The sequence below is a fragment of the Tupaia chinensis genome, unplaced genomic scaffold (genome assembly GCF_000334495.1).
Source record: "Tupaia chinensis unplaced genomic scaffold, TupChi_1.0 Scaffold000117_2, whole genome shotgun sequence".
Classification (NCBI taxonomy): domain Eukaryota; kingdom Metazoa; phylum Chordata; class Mammalia; order Scandentia; family Tupaiidae; genus Tupaia; species Tupaia belangeri.
Genome location: NW_006159583.1, coordinates 3034282 through 3061933, shown reverse-complemented (window position 1 = coordinate 3061933; position 27652 = coordinate 3034282). Strand labels below are relative to the sequence as shown.

The 27652-nt window shown below is 39.2% G+C and overlaps 1 protein-coding gene across 1 annotated transcript in view; it reads right to left on the bottom strand.

The window, feature by feature from the left end:
- The window catches only part of L3MBTL3 (L3MBTL histone methyl-lysine binding protein 3), a 139636-nt gene that overhangs the window by 14586 nt on the left and 97398 nt on the right, over positions 1-27652 (bottom strand). Inside the window, exons 19-20 of the mRNA XM_006144270.2 lie at positions 26728-26877; positions 9007-9086 (exon numbers count right to left, since the gene is read on the bottom strand). Of these exons, the coding sequence (XP_006144332.1) occupies positions 9007-9086; positions 26728-26877 (230 nt within the window). The remainder of the gene's footprint in view (positions 1-9006; positions 9087-26727; positions 26878-27652) is intronic.

Below are 27652 nucleotides of genomic sequence, written 5' to 3'. Positions count from 1 at the left end.
ATATGAGTGAGAAATAAAACCCCTATATCTTAAATGAACCACTTATGTGGGGTTAACGTTATACACACATACAAACATATAAATCTAATTTTGTTTTTAAGTTATTTTATTTGATTTGACCAGAAAGGGACAGAGCCAAGTGAGAGAGAAGGGGGGAGGGAGTGAGAAAGCAAGTCACCAAGTCCAGGATTCAAACCATGGTTGACCATGTGAGAGTCCAATATCCTTAACCACCACGCTATCTGCCAGCCCCAAAACATAATCTTGACTATTACTAAGGTTTACTGCACTAACATTTATAATAGTGAGAGATACTAATCTCTAGCTTATATAACCAACTCCAGGGGACTATACATTAAATGATGCTATAGCCATCCATAAAATAAATTTTTAATACCATATTTCAAGAAGTATAAATCTTTATGTGAAAACAGTCAAAATATTATTCAGTTAAAATACTACAGGTTACACAGTATTATATTTGAATCATATTTCACATATAAAATATTTAAAAAAGGATGGGAACCAGCAGTTAGCGTAATGGCTATGTCGCTGGACTCCCACGTAGTCGACCGCGGTTCACGTCCCGGACCCGGTGACTTAAAACTCACGCCGGGCGCGTGTGCGTGCGTGCCCAAGATCCCGAGAGGAGAATGGAGGAGAAGGGATTGCGGCGTGACCATCCCCCCTGGGGGGTGATTTCTCGCTTTCTGTCTCTATGTCTCTCTCTGTCTGTCTGGCGAGCGCACGTGCCCTACAGTGAAAATCTCTCCAAAAAAAAAAAAAAAAGGAGGCAGTAAAAATTCAGAAAATGATATGTTAGAAAATAAAATTATAAGTAATTTTGACTTCCTTCTTTTGCTTCCCTGTATTTTCCAATTATTTCATAATAAATAAATATTTTCTCAACAATAAAGGTCATAAAACCAGAGGCAATACTCAGTACACTACTAAATGTTACTCAAATACAGTGGCAAAAAATGGGACTCTCATTTTGGTAACTTGGGATGCAATTTGATGCATTTTGGGAAATATATTACTAAAATATCATCAATTGCTCTAGACTTTTTGCCATCAGAAATAAGAAAAGGGTAGGTGAGAGTAGGTATTGAGAGAAATAACTTTGTGGATCTTTGTATGATTTTACTGCCAGTTCATTCCTCTAGAAAAATATCAAATGAAGAACATTTCTCTATGTTGATATATGGAGATTGGAGAGTGAAAAGGCCTGCCTTACTATTGGCTGTTTGAAATTCACTGAGCAACTATTTATTCAGTATTTACATGGCATCAGAAACTGTGATGGTGGGAACCAGCAGTTAGCGTAATGGCTATGTTGCTGGACTCCCACGCAGTAGACCGCGGTTCGCGGCCCGGACCCGGTGGCTTAAAACTCACACCGGGCGCGTGTGCATGCGTGCCCAAGATCCCAAGAGGAAGATGGAGGAGAAGGGATTGTGGCGTGACCATCCCCCCTGGGGGGTGATTTCTCGCTTTCCGTCTCTATGTCTTTCTCTGGCTGTCTGGCGAGCGCACATGCCCTATAGCGAAAAACCTCTCAAAAAAAAAAAAAGAAAGAAAAAAAAGAAACTGTGATGGCTACATAAATACAGTACAACTTGGTAGACTTTCTTAAATTGAAGTTAAATAGGGACCAGCAGATAGCGTAATGGCTACATCGTTGGACTCTTCATGTAGTCGACCACAGTTCGAATCCCGGACCCAGTGGCTTAAACTCATGCTGGGCACGTGTGAGTGCATGCCCAAGATTCCAAGAGGAAAAGTAAGAGAAGAGATTGCAGCATGGCCATCCCCCTGGGGGTGATTTCTTGCTTTCTGTCTCTCTGTGCCTGTCTTTCTTGCGAGTGCACACACCCTACAGTAAAAACCTCTCAAAAAAAAAAAATGACGTTAAATAAATAATAATGTAGTTATCCAAAAAAGAGATATGTAAACACAGATTTGTCCACCATGTCTTTCAGTTCTAGCTGAGAGTACAGGTATTAAAATTCTACATTTGCTGAGGGTAGGAGAATGTAAAGCAGAAAAGATTATCCCTTGTAAAAAGACATTTCTGATAAAGATGATCCTGGAAGAAACATCTGTCCGTGTTTCATGAAGAATCAAGATGGTAAAATCTTCATGGTAAGGAACATCTTCTCAAGCAAATGTAACATACCTCTCCTAGTAGAAATACAGATCTCTGGGGCCAGCAGGTTGAGTGATGGTTAAGGTACTGGATTCCCATGTGACCAACTGCAGTTTGAGTCCTGGACTTGGCGGCATGTTTTTTTTTACTTCTCCTCTCTCTCTGTCTCTTTCTGGTGAGCACACATGCCCTGTCAGAAATTTAAAATAATAATAATAAATAATATTAAAATAAATAATTATAAAAAAAAAAAAAGGAAAGAAATGGGACCAGCTGTTAGCGTAATGGCTGTCTCTGGACTCCCATGTAGTCGACCGTGGTTCGAGTCCTGGACACAGTCACTTAACCTCATGCCGGGCGCATGTGCATGCATGCCCAAGATCCTGAGAGGAGAATGGAGGAGAAGGGATTGCGACACGGCCATCCCCCTTGTGATTTCTTGCTTTCTGTCTTTCTGTCACTCTCTGTCTTTCTGGCGAGCGCACAGACTCATTCGTAGTTCTTTTATTCAGTGACAAAAGTGAGACCAGATGCTCCAAATGCCTTGTCCAGTGTGACCTTCAAGATGCTGCAATCAGGGAGCTCTCCCTATGGTGAGAACACCCAGGCCCAGGTCTGACATGCCCATAGCCATGCCATGACAGAGTGGTAGCATCGTCAGAACCTGGATCTTCTGCCTCTTGATACAAAGCACAGGGTCGTGATCGGGGGTGAGTTTTAGAGTCTGATCATCCTAGACTCGAATCTCTATTCTGCCACTGGGTAGCTCTATACTCTTGGCTAAATCAACTCAAAGTACTGTTCTAAGGTTTACATGATATTTTTAAAATGCTTTTCCCTTCATTTGACATAAAGCACTCAGCAAATGGAAGAAATTACTCCTATCTTGGAAGAAGAGCATGTAACTGAGGGCGTATTAGATATAAAATGGCAAAAATGAAAATGAGTCAGTAACCCTTTTAAAGCTAACATTCCATGAGTCTACAAAAGGTTTTCTTAATGTGAAAGGAAAAAATAAAACCAAAAGAAGTGGGATAGATCGCTCAACAGTTTTTCTGTTTGTTTTGAATGAAGTTACTAGCTGGTGACTAAATACAAAAGGATGAACAATAAGCATCTGAGTAAAACAAATGGATTCATGACATTCAAGGAATATAGATAAAATTAACTTCTGAGATCCTTAACTCAGGCATGAAACATATTAGAGGATCATTTCAAGGTTAATGATCGCGACAACAAACCAACTGCTACATAAGCAAAAAGTAAGCCTGGGTTTCCAAGTGAGAATTTGGCACATTACAAAACAGAATTCGGTCCTTCCACATGTGAGTCACCTAGCAGAGAATGTGCTTTGGGAGAGAAAACAAAACCATGTCCTCTCCCAGGAATGCAGCAATTTAAGTCTGAAGGCCAATTTATAGAATCCTTTATTAAATGGGCTTTCCACAATAGTGGTAATGAGCTATTTATCCTTCTAGTTAGAGGAGTGGGAAGGAAAAAAAAATCAAGTGACGAATTATATCTGGTAAATATCTCCAAAGGTCAAATTCAGAAGCATGGTAAAAACAAAACAAAAGGAACAAACGAACAACTCATAATTGTGCATATCCTACTGAATTAAACTCCATTTTAACTGAAAAAAGTGAGAGGAAATGAGGTTTTCTTTTTTGTTTATTTGTTCATTTGCTTTAATTTACTCCAAGACTATAAACAAAATATTTCTTATGGGGCCTATGGAGTTCTGAATCCCAGTGGCACCATTAAAAAATTTAGGGTGACTCCTTTTCAGTGTCCTCAGTAGCAAATGCTGCCCACACTGCAAGGGGCTTTCTTTCCCATTCTCTACACCATCCTCCAGTCAGGCTAGATTTGGAAGAGCTGCTTCTGCCACCATTGGAACAGAACTGTGAATGAACCCTAGTAAGTACCCAGTAGACTCAAGAAAGTGACCTCAGAAAAGAGGACATCTACCTGACCTTCTGCCTTAGGATGGAAAGTAGAATTCTGCCAGGACCTATGTGGGTGTGTTAAGTAAGTATTCTTAACAAAAGTCCAAGAGTCTTCAGACTTAAAAATGAGCTTTTGGGGACCAGCAGTTAGCGTAATGGCTATGTCACTGGACTCCCATGTAGTCAACTGCGGTTCAAGTCCTGGACCCGGTGGCTTAAACTCACAATGGGTGTGTGTGTGTGCGTGCTCAAGATCCCAAGAGGAAAATGGAGGAAAAGGGATTGCTGTGTGGCCATCTCCCCGGGGGGTGATTTCTCACTTTCTGTCTCTCTGTCTCTCTCTCTCTTTCTGGCAAGTGCACACGCCCTATAGCAAAAACCTCTCCAGAAGAAAAAAAAAAAATAAACAAAAACCCATAACCAAACCAAAAAAAAATGAGCTTTTGGATTAAAAATAGAATGCAATACTCATGTAGCCTTTGATAAAAAGTTCTATAAGACATCTGAAAAGGGTCACTGATGAACAAAAGAATTTCATGGTATTAGTATAGCACATAGGAAGTAATCTCTATAAAACAAAAATCAGAAAAGAATAAGCCAAGGGAACCAGCAGTTAGTGTAATGGCTATGTCGCTGGACTCCCACGTAGTCAACCGTGGTTCGCGTCCTGGTGGCTTAAAACTCACACCGGGTGCGTGTGCATGCATGCCCAAGATCCCGAGAGGAGAATGGAGGAGAAGGTACTGTGGCGTGACTATCCCCTCTTGGGGGTGATTTCTCACTTTCTGTCTCTATGTCTCTCTCTGTCTGTCTGGTGAGTGCATGCGCCCTATAGCGAAAACCTTTCCAAAAAAAAGAATAAGCCAATACAGGAAATTATAGGAAAACAAAAAAACACTATTAAAATCCATGTTAAAGACAATGAATAGGAGACTTAAAAGGACAAGAGGCTGAGTGACCTATTTCAACTTGAGAAACATGTCTATAACATAAAAAATGCCTGAGTTTAAAAAATATTAAATAAATAAGTTTCTGCCTTATAGCATGTATGCTCCCCAGAGAGAGAGAGAAAGACAGAGAGAGACAGAGATGGTGAGAGAGAAAGTGAGAAATCATCCCCTAGGGGGAATGGCCAAGTTGCGATCCCTTCTTCTCCCAGAATCTCTTACACACACACACACACACATGCACGTGCACACACCCAGTGTGAGCTTTAAGTCACCAGGTACGGGGCTTGGACTGCTGTCAGCCATGTAGGAGTCCACCGATGTAACTGCTATGCCATCTATTGGCCCCCCGTTGTATTTTTCTTAAAAGAAAGACAGAGACCAAACAACTGGCTAGATACAATGACCTATGGATGGACATTCAAACTGTCCTTGAGAACTGAGGCATTCATTCTCCTATCTGTTGAGCGCTGATGGCTAAGAGCTTGTTCCCTCTCTAGAAACTGCCTTAAACAAAGCTTCCTTACCCAAAGGCATGTCCCTCTATCTGCCAACATCCAGGATTGGTAACTTCAGAGACACAAAGGTCTGGTCCCCTTGCCCAAATTTGGGATAAATCTGAAGCAACTCATTGGATTGACTGAGGCCCCTGTTCTACCTATGTCTCAGCTCAACTTCTTGTTCTGCCCCATCCTGCTCCTCTTGCTCTCTTGTTGGTGTCCTTCCTAAGAATAGTCACCAGCAATCCTCCCACACACAATGTACTCAGTGGCTGTGTCCAGGGGGCTCAATCCAAGAACCTAGGTCATCGTTCTGTTAAGAACTAAGAGGCAGAAGGCATCTACTGAGAGAGTCCTGGTCTTAGCAATGCATACGACTCCTCAGACACTATAAAACCTGGTTTGTGACTGAAGACAACTAATAAACCACTTATGGTAAGCTGAGAAAGGGAAATCTAAAAGGCTTTCTCTTCTGTACAAAATAACTTTGGAGGGATCAGCAGACGATGTAATGGTTACGTTGCTGGACTTCCATATAGTTCACTGCTGTTTGAGTTCCAGACCCAGTGGCGTAAAACTCATGCCAGGTGCATAGGTGTATGTGTGCCCAAAATCCCAGGAGGAGAAGGGATTGCAGCATGGCCATCCCCTCGGGGTGGGGTGTGATCTCTTGCTTTCTTTCTCTCTGGCAAGGGCACATGCCCTATAGCAAAATTCTCTCTTAAAAAAATTTTTGGAGAAAGCATTTGAAAGAAATCTAAGACTAAGAGAGATATTAAATGAAAGCTAAAAATCCTAACATGATTTCACTACAGATAAAATTACTATTAAAAATAGTCTTAATTGTTTCAAAACTAAGGAAAGAAGGAAAGTTATTGAACTCATTTAAAAGACTAAGCCTGTATGAGATGGTGAAGGAGAAAAGTATAGGCCAATGTCACCTGTGAATACACAAGATATCTTCAAAATTTCAGGTAAAATGTGTATTATGTGAAAAATAGGCATGGATTTCAACACTTTTGCCACCAAAAATAAACTCATATTTTAATTCTATTTTTCCATGTACTATTTGAAGTACTCTCTTTTTTAAAAAAGGGAATTATGTTATTTATTATTATTTTTTAATTTGCTACAGGGCATGTGTGATAATGAGAAAGAGAGAAAGTGAGAAAACAAGACATCAGGTCCAGGACTTGAACTGCAGTCAGTTCTGTAGGAATCTGATCCCTTAACCACTATGCCACCTGCTAGCCCTTGACACATTCTATTATATGCAAAAATTCTAAAACAACCTATTTTATGAAGCTCCCTTTCACTGATTCAAAAGTAAAGCAACAGTATAATAAAAATATGCATCCTAAACTACAGGTTTTACAGGTAAAAACAATAAATAATCCAGGCCAGCAGGTTGGGCATAGTGGTTGAGTGCTGGATTCTTAGCTGACCAACTATCCTTCAAGTCTCGGATATGGCAGCTTGAAAATCATGCCTGGTACCTGTGTGTGCATGCCCAAACTCCCAAGAGAAGAATGGAAGAGAAAGAATTATCACATGGGCATCCCTGGGGAGGTGATTTCTCACTTTCCCTCTCTGTCTCTGGTGAGCACCAATGCCCTATGGCAAAAGTCAAGAAATAAATATAAATGAATGAATGAATAAATAAATAAATGACTTGAAAATCACAAAATTAAGAATTGAACATAAATCTTAGCAAAGTTTCTTTGGAAAGAATATATAACAAAACACAGGCAATTCAAATCTAGAAAAATTTTAAAAATATACAAAATTAGAAAAAATATAAAGCTACCAAAGGAAATACCATGCACATGTTAATAAACCTAAACTTCCATTAAACGGACAATTTTTAGGAAAAAAAATTATCAAACTTGGCTCAGAAAATAAAAGATATCAAATTTATCACCAAGTTAAATAGATCACCAAGAAACCAAAAGCGTTATCAAATCATGACTCTAAAAAGTTCAGAGCTTAGAAGATTTTATTATGAATGTATCTGAACTTTGAATGATCAAATAATCCATATAATAATACTTATTCTACACTACCACTGCTACCATCACCACTGCTACTCCTAGTGAATACTTCAGTCACTGACACATTAGCCCTCCTAATAAAACCCAATGAGGTGGGGATAATTACTGTATCAATTATATGCCTAATATATGCCACACACTGTTCTGAGCAAGTTACAAATGCTTCTGTACTTCATCCTCAATATGCCCTTAGGCGAGTGTTATCCCATCATAATCCTTAACAGCTAAAGAAAGAGAAGCACTGAGAGTTGTTCCATAATGTGTCTGAGATCTCATAGCCAGCAGGTGGCAGACCAGGGATTCAACCCTGGTTGTCAACAGGATTTATATATGCTGCTAAATTAAACACCATAAAACAAGTTGAAAGATAGCACTGAATATAAATTCTAAATTATTCATAAATTATTCCTTTATGAAATGCAGATATGGAAATCAAAGCATAACTTATGGAATAGGTCAATGAAGGCAAACAGTTATTAGATGCCATTCTCAAATATTATACAACAATCTAAACAAAAAATATACACAAAAAGCAAAGTCCCCAGATATAATCATTCAAATTTTAATCAGACTTCTACTTTCTCACAAAAAATTATATAGCTATATGTGAATTATAAACACAATCTGTACTATGACCAAGTTAAACATTTTAAACAAAAATGTAAAACAAATATTTTTCCAATATAACTTCAAACATCCATTTAAGAAATTTTCTTTTTGTTTTATGGTATTATTAGATTGAGACCATGTTCTATCCAGATTTCAAAACACATTCTGAATTGAGTTCTAAACATATGATGCAAATGACCCAACAGTACTAAAGAAAAAGGATAACAAGGATCAAAGAAAGTATCTTGACCAAACTTTATATACAATACTGCACTGTTCTTTGAGAGAGACTTAATATAAGGCCATGGATGGGTCCATATCATTATGAATTACATACTGTATTTATCCTGAGCCATAAATTTTTATTGTCTGCAATAAGAAATAAACCAACCAAATGATGTTTATCTTTAATATCAAAGTGACTTCTGTATTCCAGTGAAATTTTTGATTGCTAAATATTAATAGTATTTAGGATAATATAAATATTAGTAGTAATGTGTAATATTGGTAGCAATGTCTACTAGTATTTATAATAAAATAAATATTAGTAGTAATGTCTAATCAATAATATTAGAATATTATGGCTAACTTTTGCTTCATGTGATGTCCTCATTTCACTTTCCGTTCTCTCTTCAAAGTCGTCTTTGACATCATCAGCATTCTGGTCTCTGAGAAGAGCAGGTGTTTCAGTATTTTGTAAATGAAGCATTTAAAAGCATAGTTCAGAACTGCATCTCAACAACTGTTTTAGTTCATTTAAAAACAAATGTAACCATTAAAGTGTTAGAAAAGATTGGCTACCTCTGGCTTCATGTGATGTCCTCATTTCACTTTCCGTTCTCTCTTCAAAGTCGTCTTTGACATCATCAGCATTCTGGTCTCTGAGAAGAGCAGGTGTTTCAGTATTTTGTAAATGAAGCATTTAAAAGCATAGTTCAGAACTGCATCTCAACAACTGTTTTAGTTCATTTAAAAACAAATGTAACCATTAAAGTGTTAGAAAAGATATGTAACTCTACTATGAAGCAATTGATAGTAGTAATATTTGTAAATATTTTGTAAATATTTGTAAACCATTTTCTTCATTATCAATTTTCATTTACTATTCAGAAAGGAGATTTCAAAGCTAAGAATGATACTAAGATGAACTATTATGGAAAATATAGCTACTGAATAATTCAATGACAATTTTGAACATGTGCTAATGGGGAATTAGACATATCTATCTGGTTTGGTAAGGCTTCAATTTATGCATCAATTTTTATTTAATTTTATTTATTATTAGTTTTTAAAATTTGCTATTGGACACATGGGCTCACCAGAGACAGAGAGAGAACGTGAGAAAGGACTCGAATCGCAATCAGCCATGTGTGAGTCCAACACCTTAACCACCACCTGGCCAGTTTGCCCCAAGTCTTCAGATTAAAGAAAGGAAATGTTCAAAAGTCCATACCATTTAATTAAATCACTAAATACCACTCAGTACTGGGACTTGGGTTTGGAGCCGAGATCAGCCCAGGGAAATCAATCCTAACTCTAGGCAGCTTTTCTTGGCTTGCTCAGGTCAAATCCACAGACTGACCTGATTCTAAGTCTTTCTAGCCAAGAATGACCTAATGCTAAACTAAACATAGCAGCACAGCTATAAAACCGAAAAGACCTATTATAATCCTGATTTAGAGCTTTATACCTTCAGTTAGGGAACAAAAACAAACAAACAAACAAACAAAAAATACCTATACTATAAAGTTAAATCTCAGAAATTTAAAAATTTTAATCCGGGGGCCAGCAGATGGCATAGCAGTTATGTTGCTGGACTCCCACATGGCCAAATGCAGTTCTAGTCCTGGACCTGGTGGAATGAAACTTACACCAGGCATGTGTGCATGCATGCCCAAAATCCTGAGAGAAGAATGGAGGAGAAGAGACTGCAATATGGCCATCCCCTTGGGGGGTGCCTTCTTGCTTTCTGTCTCTCTGGAGAGCACACTCACCCTATAGCAAAAATCTTTCTCAAAAATAATTTTGACTTAATGTATTCCATTCTTATGGTTCAAAATAAATACTATATTCCAATTGCCTCTAATTACATTACAATACCTTATCTACACACTTTGCAAAACTCTGTATTTATGATATTCTATTTTTTCAAATATGTTATTAACTTTACAAACATACCTGAGTTTCTTAACCCTCCAGACCTTCTACAGTTAAGTTTTAAGGACAGGGAAATTTTAAACTTAGTATCCCTACAAAATATTATAAAAAGAGTTCAATAGTTTTAATTACAAAGGTATTGACTTGGTCTTTATTTGAAATTATAATAATATAAAACTTGATGTTCACACAGAAAGCATGCAACAAATAAACGTCTATTATTTTTAGAAGATTATATCCAAGGGCAAAGGTGAAAGTTCATTTGAGCCTGAGTTCCCTGGCTTAGTGCATACTAAAAACAACTTATCACATCTACTAAATAATACTTGCTCATTTGAGAATGGGGAAGGATCAATGCTTTATGCAATAAAAGTATGTTTTCCCAAAATGGAGAGATAAGGCATTTGTGGGACGCGGATATGATTTATTATTTGATGAGGACATGTGTATGTTCTCAACTGGGCTGGACAGAGGTGTGTGTCATGCTAGGTAAAGTCTCTTTACAATCTAAATTATGTAGATATTAAATGTCTAAATAATAATTAAAATTAATAAATAAAACAATTATTAAAAACATATGTTTTCCCAAGAAAAACCAATTAAATGGTTACAGGGGCACTACTCCAAAAAAAGTGGGAGATGGAGTGATGATAAAAACAAATATAAGGGGGCCAGCAGGTGACATGGTGGTTAAGGCATTGGACATTCCCACATGGCTGACCATGGTTCGAGTCCTGGACCTGGTGGCTTGTTTTCTCACTTTCCCTCTTTCTCTCTCTTTGTATATCTCTGGTCAAATTTTAAAAAATAAAATAAAATAAAATGAATGAATAAAATGTAAATAAGTAATTCTTTAAAACAATGTAAGAATATCACTGATCATTGGAGATTAGATATTAGCTGAGGTGTTAACAGAAAATTCTGGGGGCCAACAGGTGTAGTGGGTACAGTGCTGGACTCCTACATGGGGTGACCATGGTTAGAGTCCCAGACCTGGTAGCTTGAAAATTATGCTGAGTGCGTGTACATGATTGCCCAAAATCGGAGGAGGAAAATGGAGAAGGGGTTGTAGTGTAGTCATCTCCCTGGGAAGGTGATTTTTCACTTTCCCTCTCATTGATTTTCTCTGTCTCTTTCCAGTGAGCACATGTGCTTTATGGCAAAAACCTTTTAAAAAATGGTCTTTTCTACAAAAACAGTTAAGTCAGACTTGCTAATTACAATATGCTAAGTTTACTATGCTGAAATTAACTTATGTGAACTTTCAAGCTTGTTTTACATTAAATTAGAAATAATATTAAGTCTACAAATCTATCCCAATAAATATATAACCAATGAAAAGTTGTGAGTGGCTATTTAATATTTATTAGCAACAATCATGTGTTATAGTGATATAACTTGAAAATGGTATTTCCTAGAGTCAAAGAAAATAAATTTCCAAATGGAAATGTATTCATTGTCATGACTTCCCTAGAAACTTGATGAATGACTTGATTTAAAAAAAGAGACAGTGAGACCAAAAGCTAAAGTGAAGTCCTAGCATTTTCTGTAAATTTCAATTTTCATGACCAGAATAATCCACTGATAATCAACAGTTACCTTTTTGTGGTTTTAGTAAAGCATAGTATCTCTTTAAGGCGAGCTTTGTTAAAATAAGTTATGAGGCTTAATCATGAGAAAAGTGCCTTCCTCGTTGTTCCTATGTCCCAAAACAATGCCAATTACTTATTTCCTAAAATGTACAAAAAGGACTACTTTCAAGAATAAAACAGAGGCAGGGATGCAGTTAGCATAATGGCTATGTCGCTGGACTCCCATGTAGTCGACCGCAGTTCGAGTCCTGGACCCAGTGGCTTAAACTCATGCCGGGCATGTGTGCGTACATGGCCAAGATCCCGAGAGGAGAATGGAGAAGGGATTGCGGCGTGGCCATCCCCCGCCCCCCCCTCCCCCCCAGGGAGGTGATTTCTCGCTTTCTGTCTTTCTGTTTCTCTCTTTCTGGTGAGTGCATGTTCCCTATAGCAAAAACCTCTCCAAATAAATAAGTAAAACAGAAGTAGAAAAGAGAAATAAACCTTAGACTCAAACAGTTTCTTTAGTCCCCAACAGTCCCCAATCTGCTATAATTCATGCCCCAAAGCAGCAAAAAGGAAGCTCCGTGCTCTGATGTTATTTACATTGATTAACTTTAGATGAATGTTAGGTTTCCACTTTCCAGTTTACTGTTTGTTTAAAGTTTATTTATTTCATCAGACACACACATTCACAGACATCCTTGACAAGGACTCACCACAGTGCAGTTCCTATGCCCTCCCTGCCCCAAGCTTTACAGAACTTGGAATGTTCAGGTTAAACAGGGATCAAACCCGGGATCTCCCATATAGCTCTCCTATCACACAGTGGCCCTTACCACCTGCACCACTGCAGCAGGTTGGCCACATTCCCAATTTTAACTCATGATGTTTCATTAAATGGGACCCATATAAACCTGGGACTATGTACACATGGATACTCATTTATCTTTACCAGAAACAAGGAGCTCTGCAAAACATATGTACTACATACTGTATTTCAGAGAGATGTACTGACTCCAAGAATTCCTTAAAAATTAAAAGTCACTATCCCCCATGTGGTCTCCTGTGCTGTTTCCTTTAGCTAGGGAGCAGGGAGGCAGAAGAAGAGGTCAATCTGCCCAGTCTAGTAGAACAAGCATCATGAAATAGCTGGGTGAACAGAACCACTGAAGGGAGCAGGATCCTAATAGCACATCCGGACATGCGGTAGTTAATAAGAAAAGCTAACATTCTTAAGGACACAGTATGAGGCAGACTGGCTGAGCTTGCTACATGTCCAATATCCCATAACACGCCATGGAGGAAGTTTCTATTACAGTATCTCCGGAGACATAAAGAAGTTAAGGGCATACTCACAGCAAGCACAGCACCAAGTCTTCTTAAAACTAAGATCCACAATTAGATTCCATTATTCTTTTATTTTTATACTTGTGTTTTTTCCAAAATAAAGTATCTATCCCTTGTTATTTGAAGATAAAGGGAACATGCAGTCTTGTGCCATGGCCTCATTTTCACATTGTTTTCATTGATAAGGTCAGCAATGAAGAATCTGACTCCACATTCTTGTTTGTTTGGCATTTTACTTAAAATAAACCTTGTTTTCTAAATCAGGCAACCATTATTTCTCTCTCTGATAAGGTTAGAAATTTCATGGTGCTATTGTAATTCTGGCTGAATTCTGTGATAGATTCCTTTGTCGATGCAAAAATGAAATCTTTTTTCTACAACTTCAAATTCTAAGCAAAAAATTATTCTAACTATAGAGTCTTCTAATTACAGACAAAATATGATAATATCAGAATGTCAAAACTCTGGGATAATATTACAGTGTAGTCTGGAGCATAGTATATGATATTGACCCAGGAATGCGGGAGTGTAGGAGTGACTGGGCCCACACTTGCAGGCATGGGTTTTTGTCTTAGGCTCAGGGAGAATTAAGAGTTGCAGACAGAGTGGGTATAGCAAAGCAGGGAGTTTATTAAAAGAGAGGAAAGGAAAAATAGAGCTCCCAAGAATGGAAGGGTCCTAAAAATTGGGTTGTCAAGAAAAAATTGGCAAGAAGTTTTTATTTGGGTCAAAAAGGGCTTTGTTTGGCCTTAGGTTCTAGGTAGGGTTTGGGTATGTATTCCCCGCCTGGTAGAAAGGGACATACCTGGTGGAAAGGTCCAATTATTCTCCTAATTTGAGTGGGTACAAAGGTCAAAAATATTTGTGTCTAGAAGCTTTGGGCCATAAGTTATTTAAAAACAAAATTTAAACATCTAAAGTCAAGAAACTACAGTGACTGGGAGAAGAAAAATTGTCAAGAGCCACTGCTGTGTAGCTCTGGGGAAAAGGAGAGCTGCCCTATCCACCTATAAATGGGGTCCAACTCCCTTCTCAATATGATTCTTAACAGATTTTAAAACATTAGACATATGTAATAATTAATATTAAATATTAAAAATATTTTAGAAATATTTTTAGGCTTTATTTTACTACTGAAATATTACCCAACATAACTTCCTGGCCTAGTCTCCGAGATCCGTGTTTTTTGTTCTCAACAATTTCATTTAGGAAGGGGATACGAGCAGCTTAGGCATGAGTGCGTGGGTCTGAACTCGGAGAAAACTGCCCTGCAATCATGGCTCCATCTATGGTCCTGGAAAGTGAACGGACTTGATTCAAGCTTGGCGTTAACCAAAAGGGGTTCTCTGCGTTCCAGTCATAGCACTTACACTGCATAAGGTACCATGAGGTTTAAGTGAGCAAATGCAGATAAACAGCACTCGGAAAGGGCCTAGAATACAGCAGCTTCTCTTGGGAGGTTAGGATTTTCAAGAACCAATTTATTCGAACATTTAGCCTGAATTGAAATACAATCACAGTAAAATCTTACTCAAGAATACTCTTGACTGTTCATTCAGACCGTGGAATGCATTCAAATGGAAAACGTACTGTCTCTGAGTCAGCATTCTGTATTTTCCTGTAATTGTGTGTCATGTTTCAGACATCTCACTTGCTTATTCTAATTACACTTTATGGTAAATATTCGTGAAACAAGCACCAGAAGAGGAAATGTATAGTAACAGAATGGTGTTTGAATGCATCTAGCTACGTTTATTTGTGTTTACTTATTTTTAATTTAAAAACAATCTCTAATTATTTATGTTTCCATCAGTCCCAATCTGTTAAAAACAATACTGAAAAAAATATAAGACAATAAGTAGTTTACTTCAATTGAGGGGTTTCCTAATTCCTGCCATTTCTCTAAATCCAGCATGAAAGGGGGCAGAAGAATATGAGAAATAGGATTGGCTTCTTGGCCTGGTAGTTGGGAGAGCGGGATCACACACGGCAACTGTGCAGTTTAAATCCTGGCCCTGGTGGCATGAAAACTATGCTGTGTGTGTGTGTGTGTGTGTGTGTGTGTGTGTGTGTACATGCCTCAAATTCCAACAGGATGAAGAAATAAAGAAGACACCATGAAGTGAAGTTTAGTGATCATGCCCCACTGAAGGGTGCTTTTTCCCTCTCTGTCTCTCTTTTTTTCTCTCTCTCTGGCGAGTGCATGTACCCTCTGGCATATTTTAAAAAAAAATGAAAAGAAAAGAAAAAAGAAAGGGATATGAAGTGTAGCTGGGAACATGTCATGCAGGTTAGGAACCTTGAACTTCAGTTACTGTCAGCCCCACATCAGAGACATAGCTCAGAATTTTATGCCTTGTCAGGTCTAAAAGGAGCTGCACCTCTACTGACAAGAGGGGAAACACAGAATACCAGACGATGCTGTAAAAAATAACAAGGCTTCTCTGTTGTGAGCTTCAAAAGGGTATCCCTTTGCATGTCCCAGCATTTTTCTTTTCTTTTTTAATTTCTAGGCTGAGGTCACTCACAGGTAAAAGATCACAGAGTAAGAATCTCGGAGATACACTTTATTAGAACTTTAAAAGAAGCCTTAGAAACACACCCTACAAATGAAGAGGAAACTGTACAGTTTTAGGGCAAGGAAGTCACCACCTTCAAAGGAATTTAGAAAAGATAGCAAATCAAACCAGTGGGACTAACTTTAATGGCTAACATTCAGATCATTTTACAAATTAAGTTCTATTTGAGATGATACAGTAGGAATAGTTTTATTTTATTGTGTGTTTTTTGTTGTTGTTATTGTTTTGTTTTGTCTTGTTTTGCTTGCCAGAAGGTGTTATGTGCTCACCAGAGACAGACTGAGAGGGAGAGAAAAAAGCACCTCCTATGAGGAATGGTTATGCTGTAATTCCATCTCTTCCATCTCTTCTCTCTCTTCTTCTTCTTCTTCTTCTTCTTCTTCCTTCTTCCTTCTTCCTTCTTTCTTCTTTTTTTAAGATTTTAGGAGGGGTTGGTTGGGAGGTGACCTGGTAGTTGTTATGTGCTCACCAGAGACAGACTGAGAGGGAGAGAAAAAAGCACCTCCTATGAGGAATGGTTATGCTGTAATTCCATCTCTTCCATCTCTTCTCTCTCTTCTTCTTCTTCTTCTTCTTCTTCTTCCTTCTTCCTTCTTCCTTCTTTCTTCTTTTTTTAAGATTTTAGGAGGGGTTGGTTGGGAGGTGACCTGGTAGTTACGGGTGCTTTTTTAAGATTTTGGGAGGGGTTGGTTGGGAGGTGACCTGGTAGTTACGGGTGCTGAACTCCCACATGACTGATCATGGTTCAAGTCCTGGACCTGGAAATTTACTTTCTCACTCCCCCCCACCCCCCATCTCTCTCTCTCTCTCTCTAATCAAACTAAAATACATAAATAAATAAAGTTAAATAAAATAACTCTTTTTAAAAAAAGATTTGGGGGCATGTACCCAAAATGAGAATGTTTCTCAAGCTGCTGGGTCTGAGACTTGAATCATGCAGCCTGCCACGTGGGATCTGGCTACCTTAACCACCAGGCATGGTGCCCGTCCCATGGTGTTTTCATAAACATGGCCCAGGAGAGGTAAACATGGTTGACTATTTATCTAATGACTAAAAACATTTTGATTAATAAGCCTATTAAGTTATAATTTAGCATAGGAACATGTGCCAGAGAAAGTATATAAGAAAAATTCATGCAGCCTGCCACATGGGATCTGGCTACCTTAACCACCAGGCATGGTGCCCGTCCCATGGTGTTTTCATAAACATGGCCCAGGAGAGGTAAACATGGTTGACTATTTATCTAATGACTAAAAACATTTTGATTAATAAGCCTATTAAGTTATAATTTAGCATAGGAACATGTGCCAGAGAAAGTATATAAGAAAAATATAATGAGTAAAGACAGTGGGTATTATCAAGACACTAAGGAAAAACCCTCCAGAAAAAAACTCATTCAGCAATTAATCCACTTATGAAATGAGCAGCCCTAACCAATAAGATGAGATTTGGGACATCAAGACATATCATAAGAGCGAGACTGAATTACTTTTCTGTTGTTGTTAAAGAGAACAGATGTTGCTACTTTTGTAGAATACAGAAGTCTCCTGAGTCAGGAATCAGTGATACTCAAGGAGACAAAATCAGATCCTGTTACAGTATTTTTCCAGCAACTTCACGGGCACATAACAATAACACAGTCATCTTTTCCTTACACTTGGAACGGTTGCCTTGGTGTCGCAGCGGTTGGCATCAGAACTGTGAGTGTTTTAACTAAAACTGAGCTTCTCTCTGGAGTACACAACTATACAGATTTGATGTAGATTTCCAAGAGCTGGAATATTTAAAAACTCCCTCGGCTTCTAATTCCTACCACTGACAGAAAGGGAGATGTTTTACAACATCCAGAGAACGCGAGTCTTCAAAATGACTTTCTCCATCTTTAACATCAAGACCCCAAGCCCAGAAAACCTTAGGAGGAAAAAAAACAAAACAAAACAAAAAAACAACAACAACAAAAAAACAAGTTCTCAAAGATTTATTAACTTCGGTCATCTTTTAGAACTTTGGGCTCTAAACTAATTTTATTCTACTTGATGTGATAGTTTTGCAAAGTAAATAAATGTAGACATGTGTATGGTCTCCTATTTCCTGTGCGCTTGTTTCCCCATCTGTTTACATAGGGTACAGACTGCCTTGTGGAGTGACTGGCAAAACTGGATGTGTGCTAAAAACATAAATCAGACTGATAGCTGCAATTCCTGCAACTGCTCCACATAATTTTCATAGTGAAAACACTGGTCCTATGACTTCAGAAGCCATTTTAATGGCCTATAATGAACTGAACAGTCTGAATTTTCTCATTAGATTACTTTAGCAGTGGGCATTTGCCTTGCAAGGTAATAGACACAGTTGGCAGGCATTTCTAAGATGCTTTATTGTGTTTCTATGGTTATGTCTAAGCAGGCCTAAACAACATGGGAGCTTAAAACAGTAAGTGATTTTTAATAGAGATAGCACCTAATTTAGAACACAATCACAGTGAATGGAAGATGCATTTCATGAGACTAGGAAGAGATGGATGCCTGATGTTTCCCAACTGATGCTGCATTGCGAATTACTACTCCAGAGGAGGGTGTTTACATTCAACAGGGAGCCTCGAGCCTCGGTTATCAATCACTTACATCTGTCACCTGGGATTGCTTGTTGAAAAGGAAGATTCCTGGGACACACCTTCCATTTCCTGAATCAGGACCTTTGGGAGTAGTGCCTTGAAAGCCATAGTTTTAAAAGATATCCTGGATGACTCTGATACATATCAAAGTTCAAGACCAACACTTTTATGAAGACATATAGAGATGCACACATATTCATTCACTCAGTTGATGGAGAAGGGACTTCAGCTCCCAGTCTCCAGGAAAAGCGACTCTACATATAACTCCGGCCTCTCCATCTCACTGCCAGGAGTGCTGGGAGGGCAGAGATGAGCTGCTGCTGTCAGAGGGAGGAGGGCATCTTCTCAGGAAAACACTAGGCACAACACAGACACTCCTGCTTCCACTGGCTGAACAGGTAAGTGGAAGAAGATTTGTGTACTCAAGCTTCTATCTAGACAGACACTGGGGATTCGCTCGCCCACACCTGACAAGTTTCTGCAGGAAACAGATGGGCATGTTCAGCATACCCATGAACAGACTGGAGGTACAGGCCATCTGAATGTGAGGCAGAGCTTCCCAGCAGGACGCCCTGAACCGTAGGGGGTGCGCACTCTGAGACTTTGATCCCCAAAGCCCTTCAAACCCCACTCTGGTCATTGGAAGGCAGCCTCATTCATTTCCTTGGTATGCCATATAAATGTATTTCTGTGGTATCGTTTTTCCATGTGGACCAGGAAGTTTAACGACGACAGTTTGGGAAATACTACCCTAACTAATAAAAGAATACAGGTAAGTATTTGGATAATTTACCTCATCACTTAATCGTCATTCCTTAGATACCGGTATAGTAATCTTAGAAAGTTGAAAACTAGGAACATTAACTGAACAAAAAGGTTACAGGACAATTTCTTAGGCTACACCACTGAGAAGTTTCTCTGCAGATGGACGGATGATTCAAGGTCACCATCGCATCCTTACCGCATGCATGACTTCTGAGTTGTGCTTGCTGGGTGCTGGGGGAACTCAGAGAGTCAGATAAGACGTAGCCTCTGCCTTTGTAGGACTTATCATCCAGCAGAGTACACAGACTCTAAAGAAGTATTTACACAAAAACATCAAAAGGATCAGGATGTGAGATGTGAAAGCAAGTAATGAGGGACTTGATCCACGCTCTGGAGATCAGATAAAACTTCCCTGAGGAGAGGGCAGTTAACCTGAAGCCTGGAGATAAGAAATTAGCTAGGAGATGGTAGAGTAGAAGGTTTAAGGTAGAGAGAAAAGGCTGTTTGAAGACCAGGGTGGCTGAGCACTTATTGAAAAGGAAAGCCTGGCAGAGAAAGACCTGGCAAGTTAGGCAGGGGCCACATAACCCACATCTTTGTAGATCACATTACCAGACACAGGAATGGAAAGTTCTCTACTGAAAACAATCTATATGGTAATATCCTTGATTTGACTGTCATGGACTACATGCTGACTTTGAAAAAAAAAAAAACTGTATTAGGCACTATAGAAAGGTGAAATAATTGTTAAGTAAGAAATGATAACATTTTTGGGGGACCAGCAGATGGTGTAATGTTTATGTCGCTGGACTCCCACGTAGTTGACTGTGGTTGGGTCCCAGACCTGGCAGTTTAAACTCACACCGAGGATGTGCACATGCATGCCCAAGATCCCAAAAGGAGAATGGAGGAGAAGGGACTGTGGCATGGCCATCCCCCCTGGGGGGTGATTTCTCACTTTCTGTCTCTCTCTTTTAGGAGAGCACACACGCCCTATAGCGAACTGCCCTCCCACCCCCCCAAAAAGAAGTGATAATATTTTTTAAATGTTAGGTAAAAAGAATTACGGTCCTGGCCCAGTCCTGTTACCTAGTGGTTCCAGAGGAGGTGAATCTTAAATGGATGTTAATGGTTCAAATACCAGTCCTAGCATCTTAAAAAACAAGCTGAGTGTATATGTATGTGTGACCAAATCCTGATGGGAAGGAGAAATAGAGAATAAGGGATTGCAGCATGACCACATTCCACTGAGGGGTGCTTTTTCCTCCATTCTCTCATGACCACACACACCCTCTGGCAATTAAAAAAAAAAGAATTAGGACAATAAAAAGATATTGAATGATGAAGTGGGGAGATTAATGTCTCTGTATTGACTGACATGCATGGCATTCCCTTTTGAAAAAGCAATGTAATACACTGTAAAGTTATATTCAATTCATTGTAATATTAACACGATTATGATGATAACAAATAAATAAATAGATGGTAAAAACTCCTCAGGAGGCAAAAAAAAAAAAAAAAAAAAAAAAAAATAGGGGCCTGGGGGCCACGTCACACAATGCAAAGGCAAATCACATTCTTCTGTGAGGCTAATCCTCACTGGAAGGTTCTCAGTTCACATCTAGAGACCTCCTTGAGTATGCCAGGCATGTATGTGTCTGTGACCTGGGGCTGGCTGAAGGCAGGGGTGAGTCACGGAGTCAGGCTCTGCTAGGATGGGGACAGTCAGTAGTGTGGAGGTTAAAGTGGCTGGATCCCAAATGGCTGACCCTTGGTTCAAGCCCTTGTCCCATAGTCTTGAAAAACATGCTGTGTGTGTGTGTGTGTGTGTGTGTGTGTCTTCCCAAAATCCTGAAACAGGGGAGCTGAAGGGAAAGGGACTGCAGCATGTCCATCCTCCATGGGAGGGTGCTTCCTCACGTTTCCTCTCTTTCTCTTTCTCTGGTGAATGCACATGTCCTCTAGAAAATTTAAAAATCAGACTCTGCTGGGGGCACTATTTCTCTGTCTTTCTGACACTCTCTGTAGCTCTCTCAATCATGGAAAAAATAAATAAACTTAAAAATGTAGACTTGTGACAGTGATTAAGGTGCTGAACTTTCACACGGTCGGCCATGGTTCAAGTACCAGACCCAGTGGCTTGAAATACACTGGGCATGTGTGTCCAAAATCCCAAAAGAAGAACGGACTGTGGCAAGGCCATTCCCACTGGGAGGTGATTTCTCGCTTTCTATCTCTCTGGCAGGTGCACGTACCTTATAGCAAAAATCTCTCCAAAAAAATAATAATAATAATTAAAAAAATAATGGAGACTCTAAAGCTCTCACCTGGGAGATTCTTGTCGGTTGTAAAAGGTTTCCAAGTTTGATTTTTTTTTTTTTTTTGGAGAGGTATTTTTGCTATAGTGTACTCACCAGACAGAGAGAGACAGAAAGCAAGATATCACATCCCAGGGAAGTTGGCATGCTACAGTCACTTTTCCTCTATTTTCCTCTTGGGATTTTGAACATATATGCACATGCACCAGCATGAATTTTAAGTTGGTGAGTCAAGAACTCGAACTGGAGTCAGCCATGTGGGAGTCCAGCGACATAACCATTGTACTATCTTCTGTTCCCTCCAAGTTTGAATTTTAAAGAAGGTCCAGGGATCTGATGTAAAGCCAACTTTGAGAACTACCACTACAGAACACTAGTTGCCCATGGGCCTATCCTAAGTAAATGGCCCTAAATACAATGTGGTATAGAAAGGACACACATGTTCCCCACATTGTCAGTGTAGTCAGGCTCTGTTACATCAGTTCCTAGATCAAAAGCAATGCCAGCATATTGTCACTCTGGGGACTGTGTGGCACATGGAGTGGGTGCAAGGGTGATGGGATGAGGCTGCAGCAGTTACCAGCTCCTCTATCCAGCCCGCTTGCCACCCACTACTGTGTCAGCACACGGCCGCCTGACGCCCTCAGACCTCACCCGGGCTGCTTCCCTACATGGTTTCTCTGGGCAGCAGGGCAGACATGCTGAGGGATTAACATGTACAGCCTTACTCTGTGATGGAAAGGGACTGGTGCTTAAACAATTTAGCTCCCTCATCTCTGCGTGAGCTAATTCTGAGATGTCTGAGACGTGTGGTTTACTGACTCCCAGAGTTTCTCAGCAGGCTGTGCTCCTGCCATCCACAGTGACAACCAGTGGGACAACTAAGCTTTTCTGGTTCTTCCTTTCCCTGTCTTATGTCCTCACTCTCCTATGGTATATTCTTTTCCTCTCAGATACACCACCTGCAACCAAGTTATCTGAGTTGGCTTCTCGGGATGCAAATTGTCCCTTGACGTGCCAAAGTGCATTTAAAAATAAAAACAGTAAACTCTAGCAATCAAATTTTAGTAAATTAAGAATGATGCAAAGAAAATGTGTTAAAGTCTGAGAATGAAATTACATCCAGGTCAATGGGGAAAAGAAGAAAGAACAAAATTTGACATTGTTTAAGAGTCATCTTGTCTGAGCACACTATTCAAAGGTTCACTTGGATGGTCAGTAAATGGGCCAGCTTTTCTTTTATGTCTAGAAGCAATGTGCAACCTATTCCTTTTCAACAATATTAATAAAAACTAATGTTTTTTGATAACTTATCACTTATTAGTCACCAAGAGCTTTATACTTACAGGTTTCATCTCATATGATCTTTACAACTATGAGATTCAAAGCAAAGAGCTATTGAGTAATTCATCAAAGGTTGCATACCTAGAAATGGGCAGCCAAGATTTATATCCAAACAGTACTCCCCACTCTTTTTTTTTTTTTTTCTTAAAAGAGGTTTTATTATAGGACATATGTCTTGCCAGAGAGACAAAGACAGAGAGATAGAAAGCAAGAAATCACCCTCTGGGGAGATGGTCACACCATAACCCCTTCTCCTCCAGTCTCCTTTCAGGATTTTGGGCACATACACACATGCTCCCAGTTTGAGTTATAAGTCTCCAGGCCCAGGACTTGAACTGCAGACAACTATGTGGGAGTCCTGTGAGGTAACCATCATGCCACCTGCTGGTCCCCAGCACTCCCCAGTCTTAATCACATTAGGCTGTTCTTCCACAGAGGAAAAGAAAAACCCTACGATGTGCTCTCATGTTGCTGGGTATGCCAGAGCAATAACTAATCTTAAGAGCAACAATAAGAGATTAGATGAACAATAGCATAAAGTGTTCAAGTTGGATGGTAAGAAAATAAAAACCTACAAAAGTTTAGTTGCATTGGGACCAGCAGTTGGCATAATGGCTATGTCACTGGACTTCCGTGTAGTCGACCACAGTTTAAGTTCTGGACCCAGTGGCTTAAACTCATGCCAGGCACGTATGCCTGAGTGGCCAAGATCCCAGAGGAGAATGGAGAAGGGATTGTGGCAAGTCCACCCTCCCTGGGCAGGGGTTGGGGGAGGTGATTTCTCGCTCTCTGTCTCTGTCTTTCTGGCAAGTGCACGTGCTCTATAGCAAAAACCTCTCCAAAAAAAAAAAAAGTTTAGTTGCATCAACAATGTATCAGTAATAATTTACCTTAACTTACTTTTACTTTTCTATGGGGAATTATACAAACTTTAATAAATATGAGATTACTTACTACCTCCAAGTTCTAAGGGATTAAATCCTTTTTAATTAAGCAAAAATATCAGAATCTCATAATCTTTTTATTCTTCAACCTCTTGGTATACTGCTGATTTACCCAAAGCACAGCTGACACACTACTTCTTGGTTATGAAGAACCAATGTTGAATTGTATATAAATAGTTGGAAAATCTATGTTGTATCTGCTTGACATTTGCTACATACTGAAACTTAGCTTCAGACAAAGGCGGCACAGAAAATGAGTGGCAAGAAGATGCATTTAATACAAATGAGTCTTCAGCTCCATCCTCTCCATCCCACCCCCGGACCCAGAACAAGGCTCAAGGGTTTCCATGGAGAAAGTTCCTCTATGTATCAAGCCCTCTCTCAACTATTTCAGGTTGTGTTACCACCACTATATCCCGGCTGCCATCAGGCCAGAAGCAGGTCACTGATGCTCTCAAAGTATATCTCCCACGAGTTAGACATGGACACCTTTGACCATTTTCATGATAATCAAATTATTAAAATTAGCAAAGACACACAGACACACAATTTAAAGCTTAATATTACTAGACATAATAACATGTTCAGAGTTTCCCTTAAAAAGGGGAAATTTGATGGGAAACAAGTGGAAGACTGTTTCTTTACCTTCTGAAGACATCATTGACAGCCTTGGGTCACACTCAAATTAAAGTCTATACGAAGTTACCAATGAAAGGTAGGAAGGTTCTTTGACCTCTTGGGAACATGTAAGTCAGGATGGAAGTCTAGGAGCTTTTGGAATGGGGTGGAAGTGGCTGAGAGAAGAGTCCTAAGACCAGTTTTGCCCCATACCTCGACATTAACCCAACATTCTCCCACTACTGCCCTCTGAGCACAAACATTACAGCAGATCGTAGGCTACTTCAGATTGCATTTCTTGCTAGACTCCAGGGGCCAGAGAAATGATAAGTGGAAGCAGGGGAGGCTCAAAAACTGGAGTCTGCTTTGCACTCTGCGTATGGACAGTGATCTGTGGGAGGGGCATACATGTTATTTTGGATGCTGGAATTGGCAATCCTATTTCACAGTCAATTCAGGGTCTCAGTGAGTAAACACTTGGGTGAAACAGGATATGTACTTTCAAACCCACTATTTTAGCAAAATATGTACAGAAAAATGAAAAGCAGAATGGTTCATCAGAATTCACTGACTCAAAAAATGGTATTGGCTAAATACATGTAGTATTTTTAAATTATTTAGATGTGAACCATGTGCAAGGGGTTATTACACAAAACTTAAAATGTCTGAGCCTGTTTCCTTAATCACAGATAATCCATGACCATATTTTAACACAAGACAGAACACAGAAATGGGTAGATCCACTATAAAGAATTACTCTTTTCTTACATGGATTCAGAGCTAAATGGAACCCAGGAATTCATCCAAACCAACCACCACTTTCTGGCTGTCCTCAGGTAACTGGTTCAGTAGCCCAGACAGTTATTGAAAAGCCTTCAAGAAGCAAGTGCCAGCCTCCCTGAGTATCCTGCTGATATTATAAACAGTGTCTAGGATTTTGGGATCTAAATTCTAGCCATCTTTTGAGTTTATGATCTCTGTATCTATAACTGTTACCAAGTAAATTAATAACCTTTGCCTTAAATTGATTCCAGTGTCTCTCATTTTAGGGTGCTGGGCTTTGGTAAATGAGTTTATATTGGTCATGGTTTTAAGGATAAAACAATCATAATCAAAAGAAGTTACAGTTCCCTCTATCCAATGAGTAAGGCTGTTTCTCTATAAGGATAAAGACACTTTATTCTAGATGTCATTAACCCAATAAAATCGTTGTGAACTTGGATTCACATTTAATAATCCAAATGTCCACCTAGTTCACCCACAATAATGAAAGTTAGAAAATACTAAAATAAAGAACTATGTTGTGGCAGATTTCAAAAAATTTTAAAACTCCAAAATCTATGCATTAAGGAGAACCTTACAACTGATCAGCTGTTTTTTTTTTTTTTCTTTTTCTTGGGGGGGGGGAGGTTTTTGCTATAGGGTGCATGTGCTCACCAGAAAGACAGAGACAGAGAGACAGAAAGCGAGAAATCACACCCCAGGGGGGATGGACATGCCACAATCCCTTCTCCTCCATTCTCCTCTCAGGATCTTGGGCACGCATGCACACACGTCTGGAGTGAGTTTAAGCTGCCGGGTCCGGGACTTGAACCGCTGTCAACTACATGGGAGTCCAGCCACATAGTCATTACGCTAACTGCTGGTCCCATCAGCTCTTTATTTTAATGGTATCCTCAGTTAACATAAAGAAACAAACTATTTAATGATGTATCATATAAGTTCTATACTTACCAATCCACTATTGTTAAAACATTACAACTCAGCTCTACAAGTTGAAATTAAAACCAAATGAGGAGGCTTATAATGCAATTAATATATGAGTCCTTAAATGAAATGGTGTATACACTGGTACCTAGCATATAAGGAGCACTAAAGGAAATAATGTCTATTCCCCACAAGGACTTTGCCGTCTGTCTTATAAAGGTTGGCTCCACATAAATATGGAGAACCCAGGTAGATATATGAACTGACACGTAATCACAAATGACTACAATCTCCAAACCTCTAACACGAGGCAAGTCTAAATAAAGGACAAACAAGGCAAATCCTGCCTGAGTGGACATGCTTTTATAAACCCTCTACGTAAAAAAAAAAAAAACAAAAACAAATACTGGTCCCTACCCTCATTGCATATTAAATCAGGTACATTTTCAACAGTCTACAAGAAAACATTGCCATAGTACACAGAATATCTGAGATAGAATACCTCTTTCAATCAGATTTCTTCCAAACAATTCTAATATTGCTGCTTTAATTACCTGATTTCAGGAGATGAAGAGCTTTCATTTGTGTCTGTCCTTTTATTTCTTGGAAATGATGGACTAGCTGGAGGCATCTCACCACTTAAGCGGTCTGGGAAAATGCGATCTTTGTTCAAATTGATTTCTGAATAGGGACAGTTGGCAGCACTAACAGATTAAAAGAAAAATAAATATTTGCATTAGAACATACCTGCAAATAAAATGACGGGCTATAGAAAATGAAATTCCACAATGTAACTGATTATATATATATATATTTATGTATGTGTAGCATGCATGATTAAACATACAGTATGAAATATTTCATTTTTAAAATGTAACTTAAGTATATTCTGATGGAAAATACACCTTTGCACTAGATTTTTAAGAAGTAATCTGCTGTACTCATTGGAACTGAGCAATAGTTACTGAAGAATTCCCTCTGCATTGCCCAAGGGCAGGGCTTGTCCACATCTCTGGGAATATAAGCCCCAAGGAAAAAATGCTTAAAACATGCTAGGGAGGCATGGTGATAGAAGTGGGAGAGAGAGTGATTGATGTGAAGTGGATCTGCTTCTTAAGGGGGCCCTCCAAGCCAGGGTAGTTTATTTAACTTCCTTTATATCAGTTATTGCCCTTTAAAGGGCAAGGAGGAAGGAGGTTTCCCCATGGAATACTCTTGTCTACAGTCCAAGTCTATACTCAAAGTCCTAGAAAATACACACATCAAGGTGTAGCTAACCCTGTCCCTAATATGAAAAGGGGCCCGAGACCAACTTGGGTAATTCCCATCTAGTTCATTGTGTTCTATCCGTGCCTACTGTTTGGTCTCTCAGGTCTCATTGAGTGGTCATACTTTTCTATTACCCAAGCAAAGGCAATCAGGCCACTAACTATCAATTCAGTATTAGTTAGTATTCTCCTGTACCTGGGCCTCGGCATT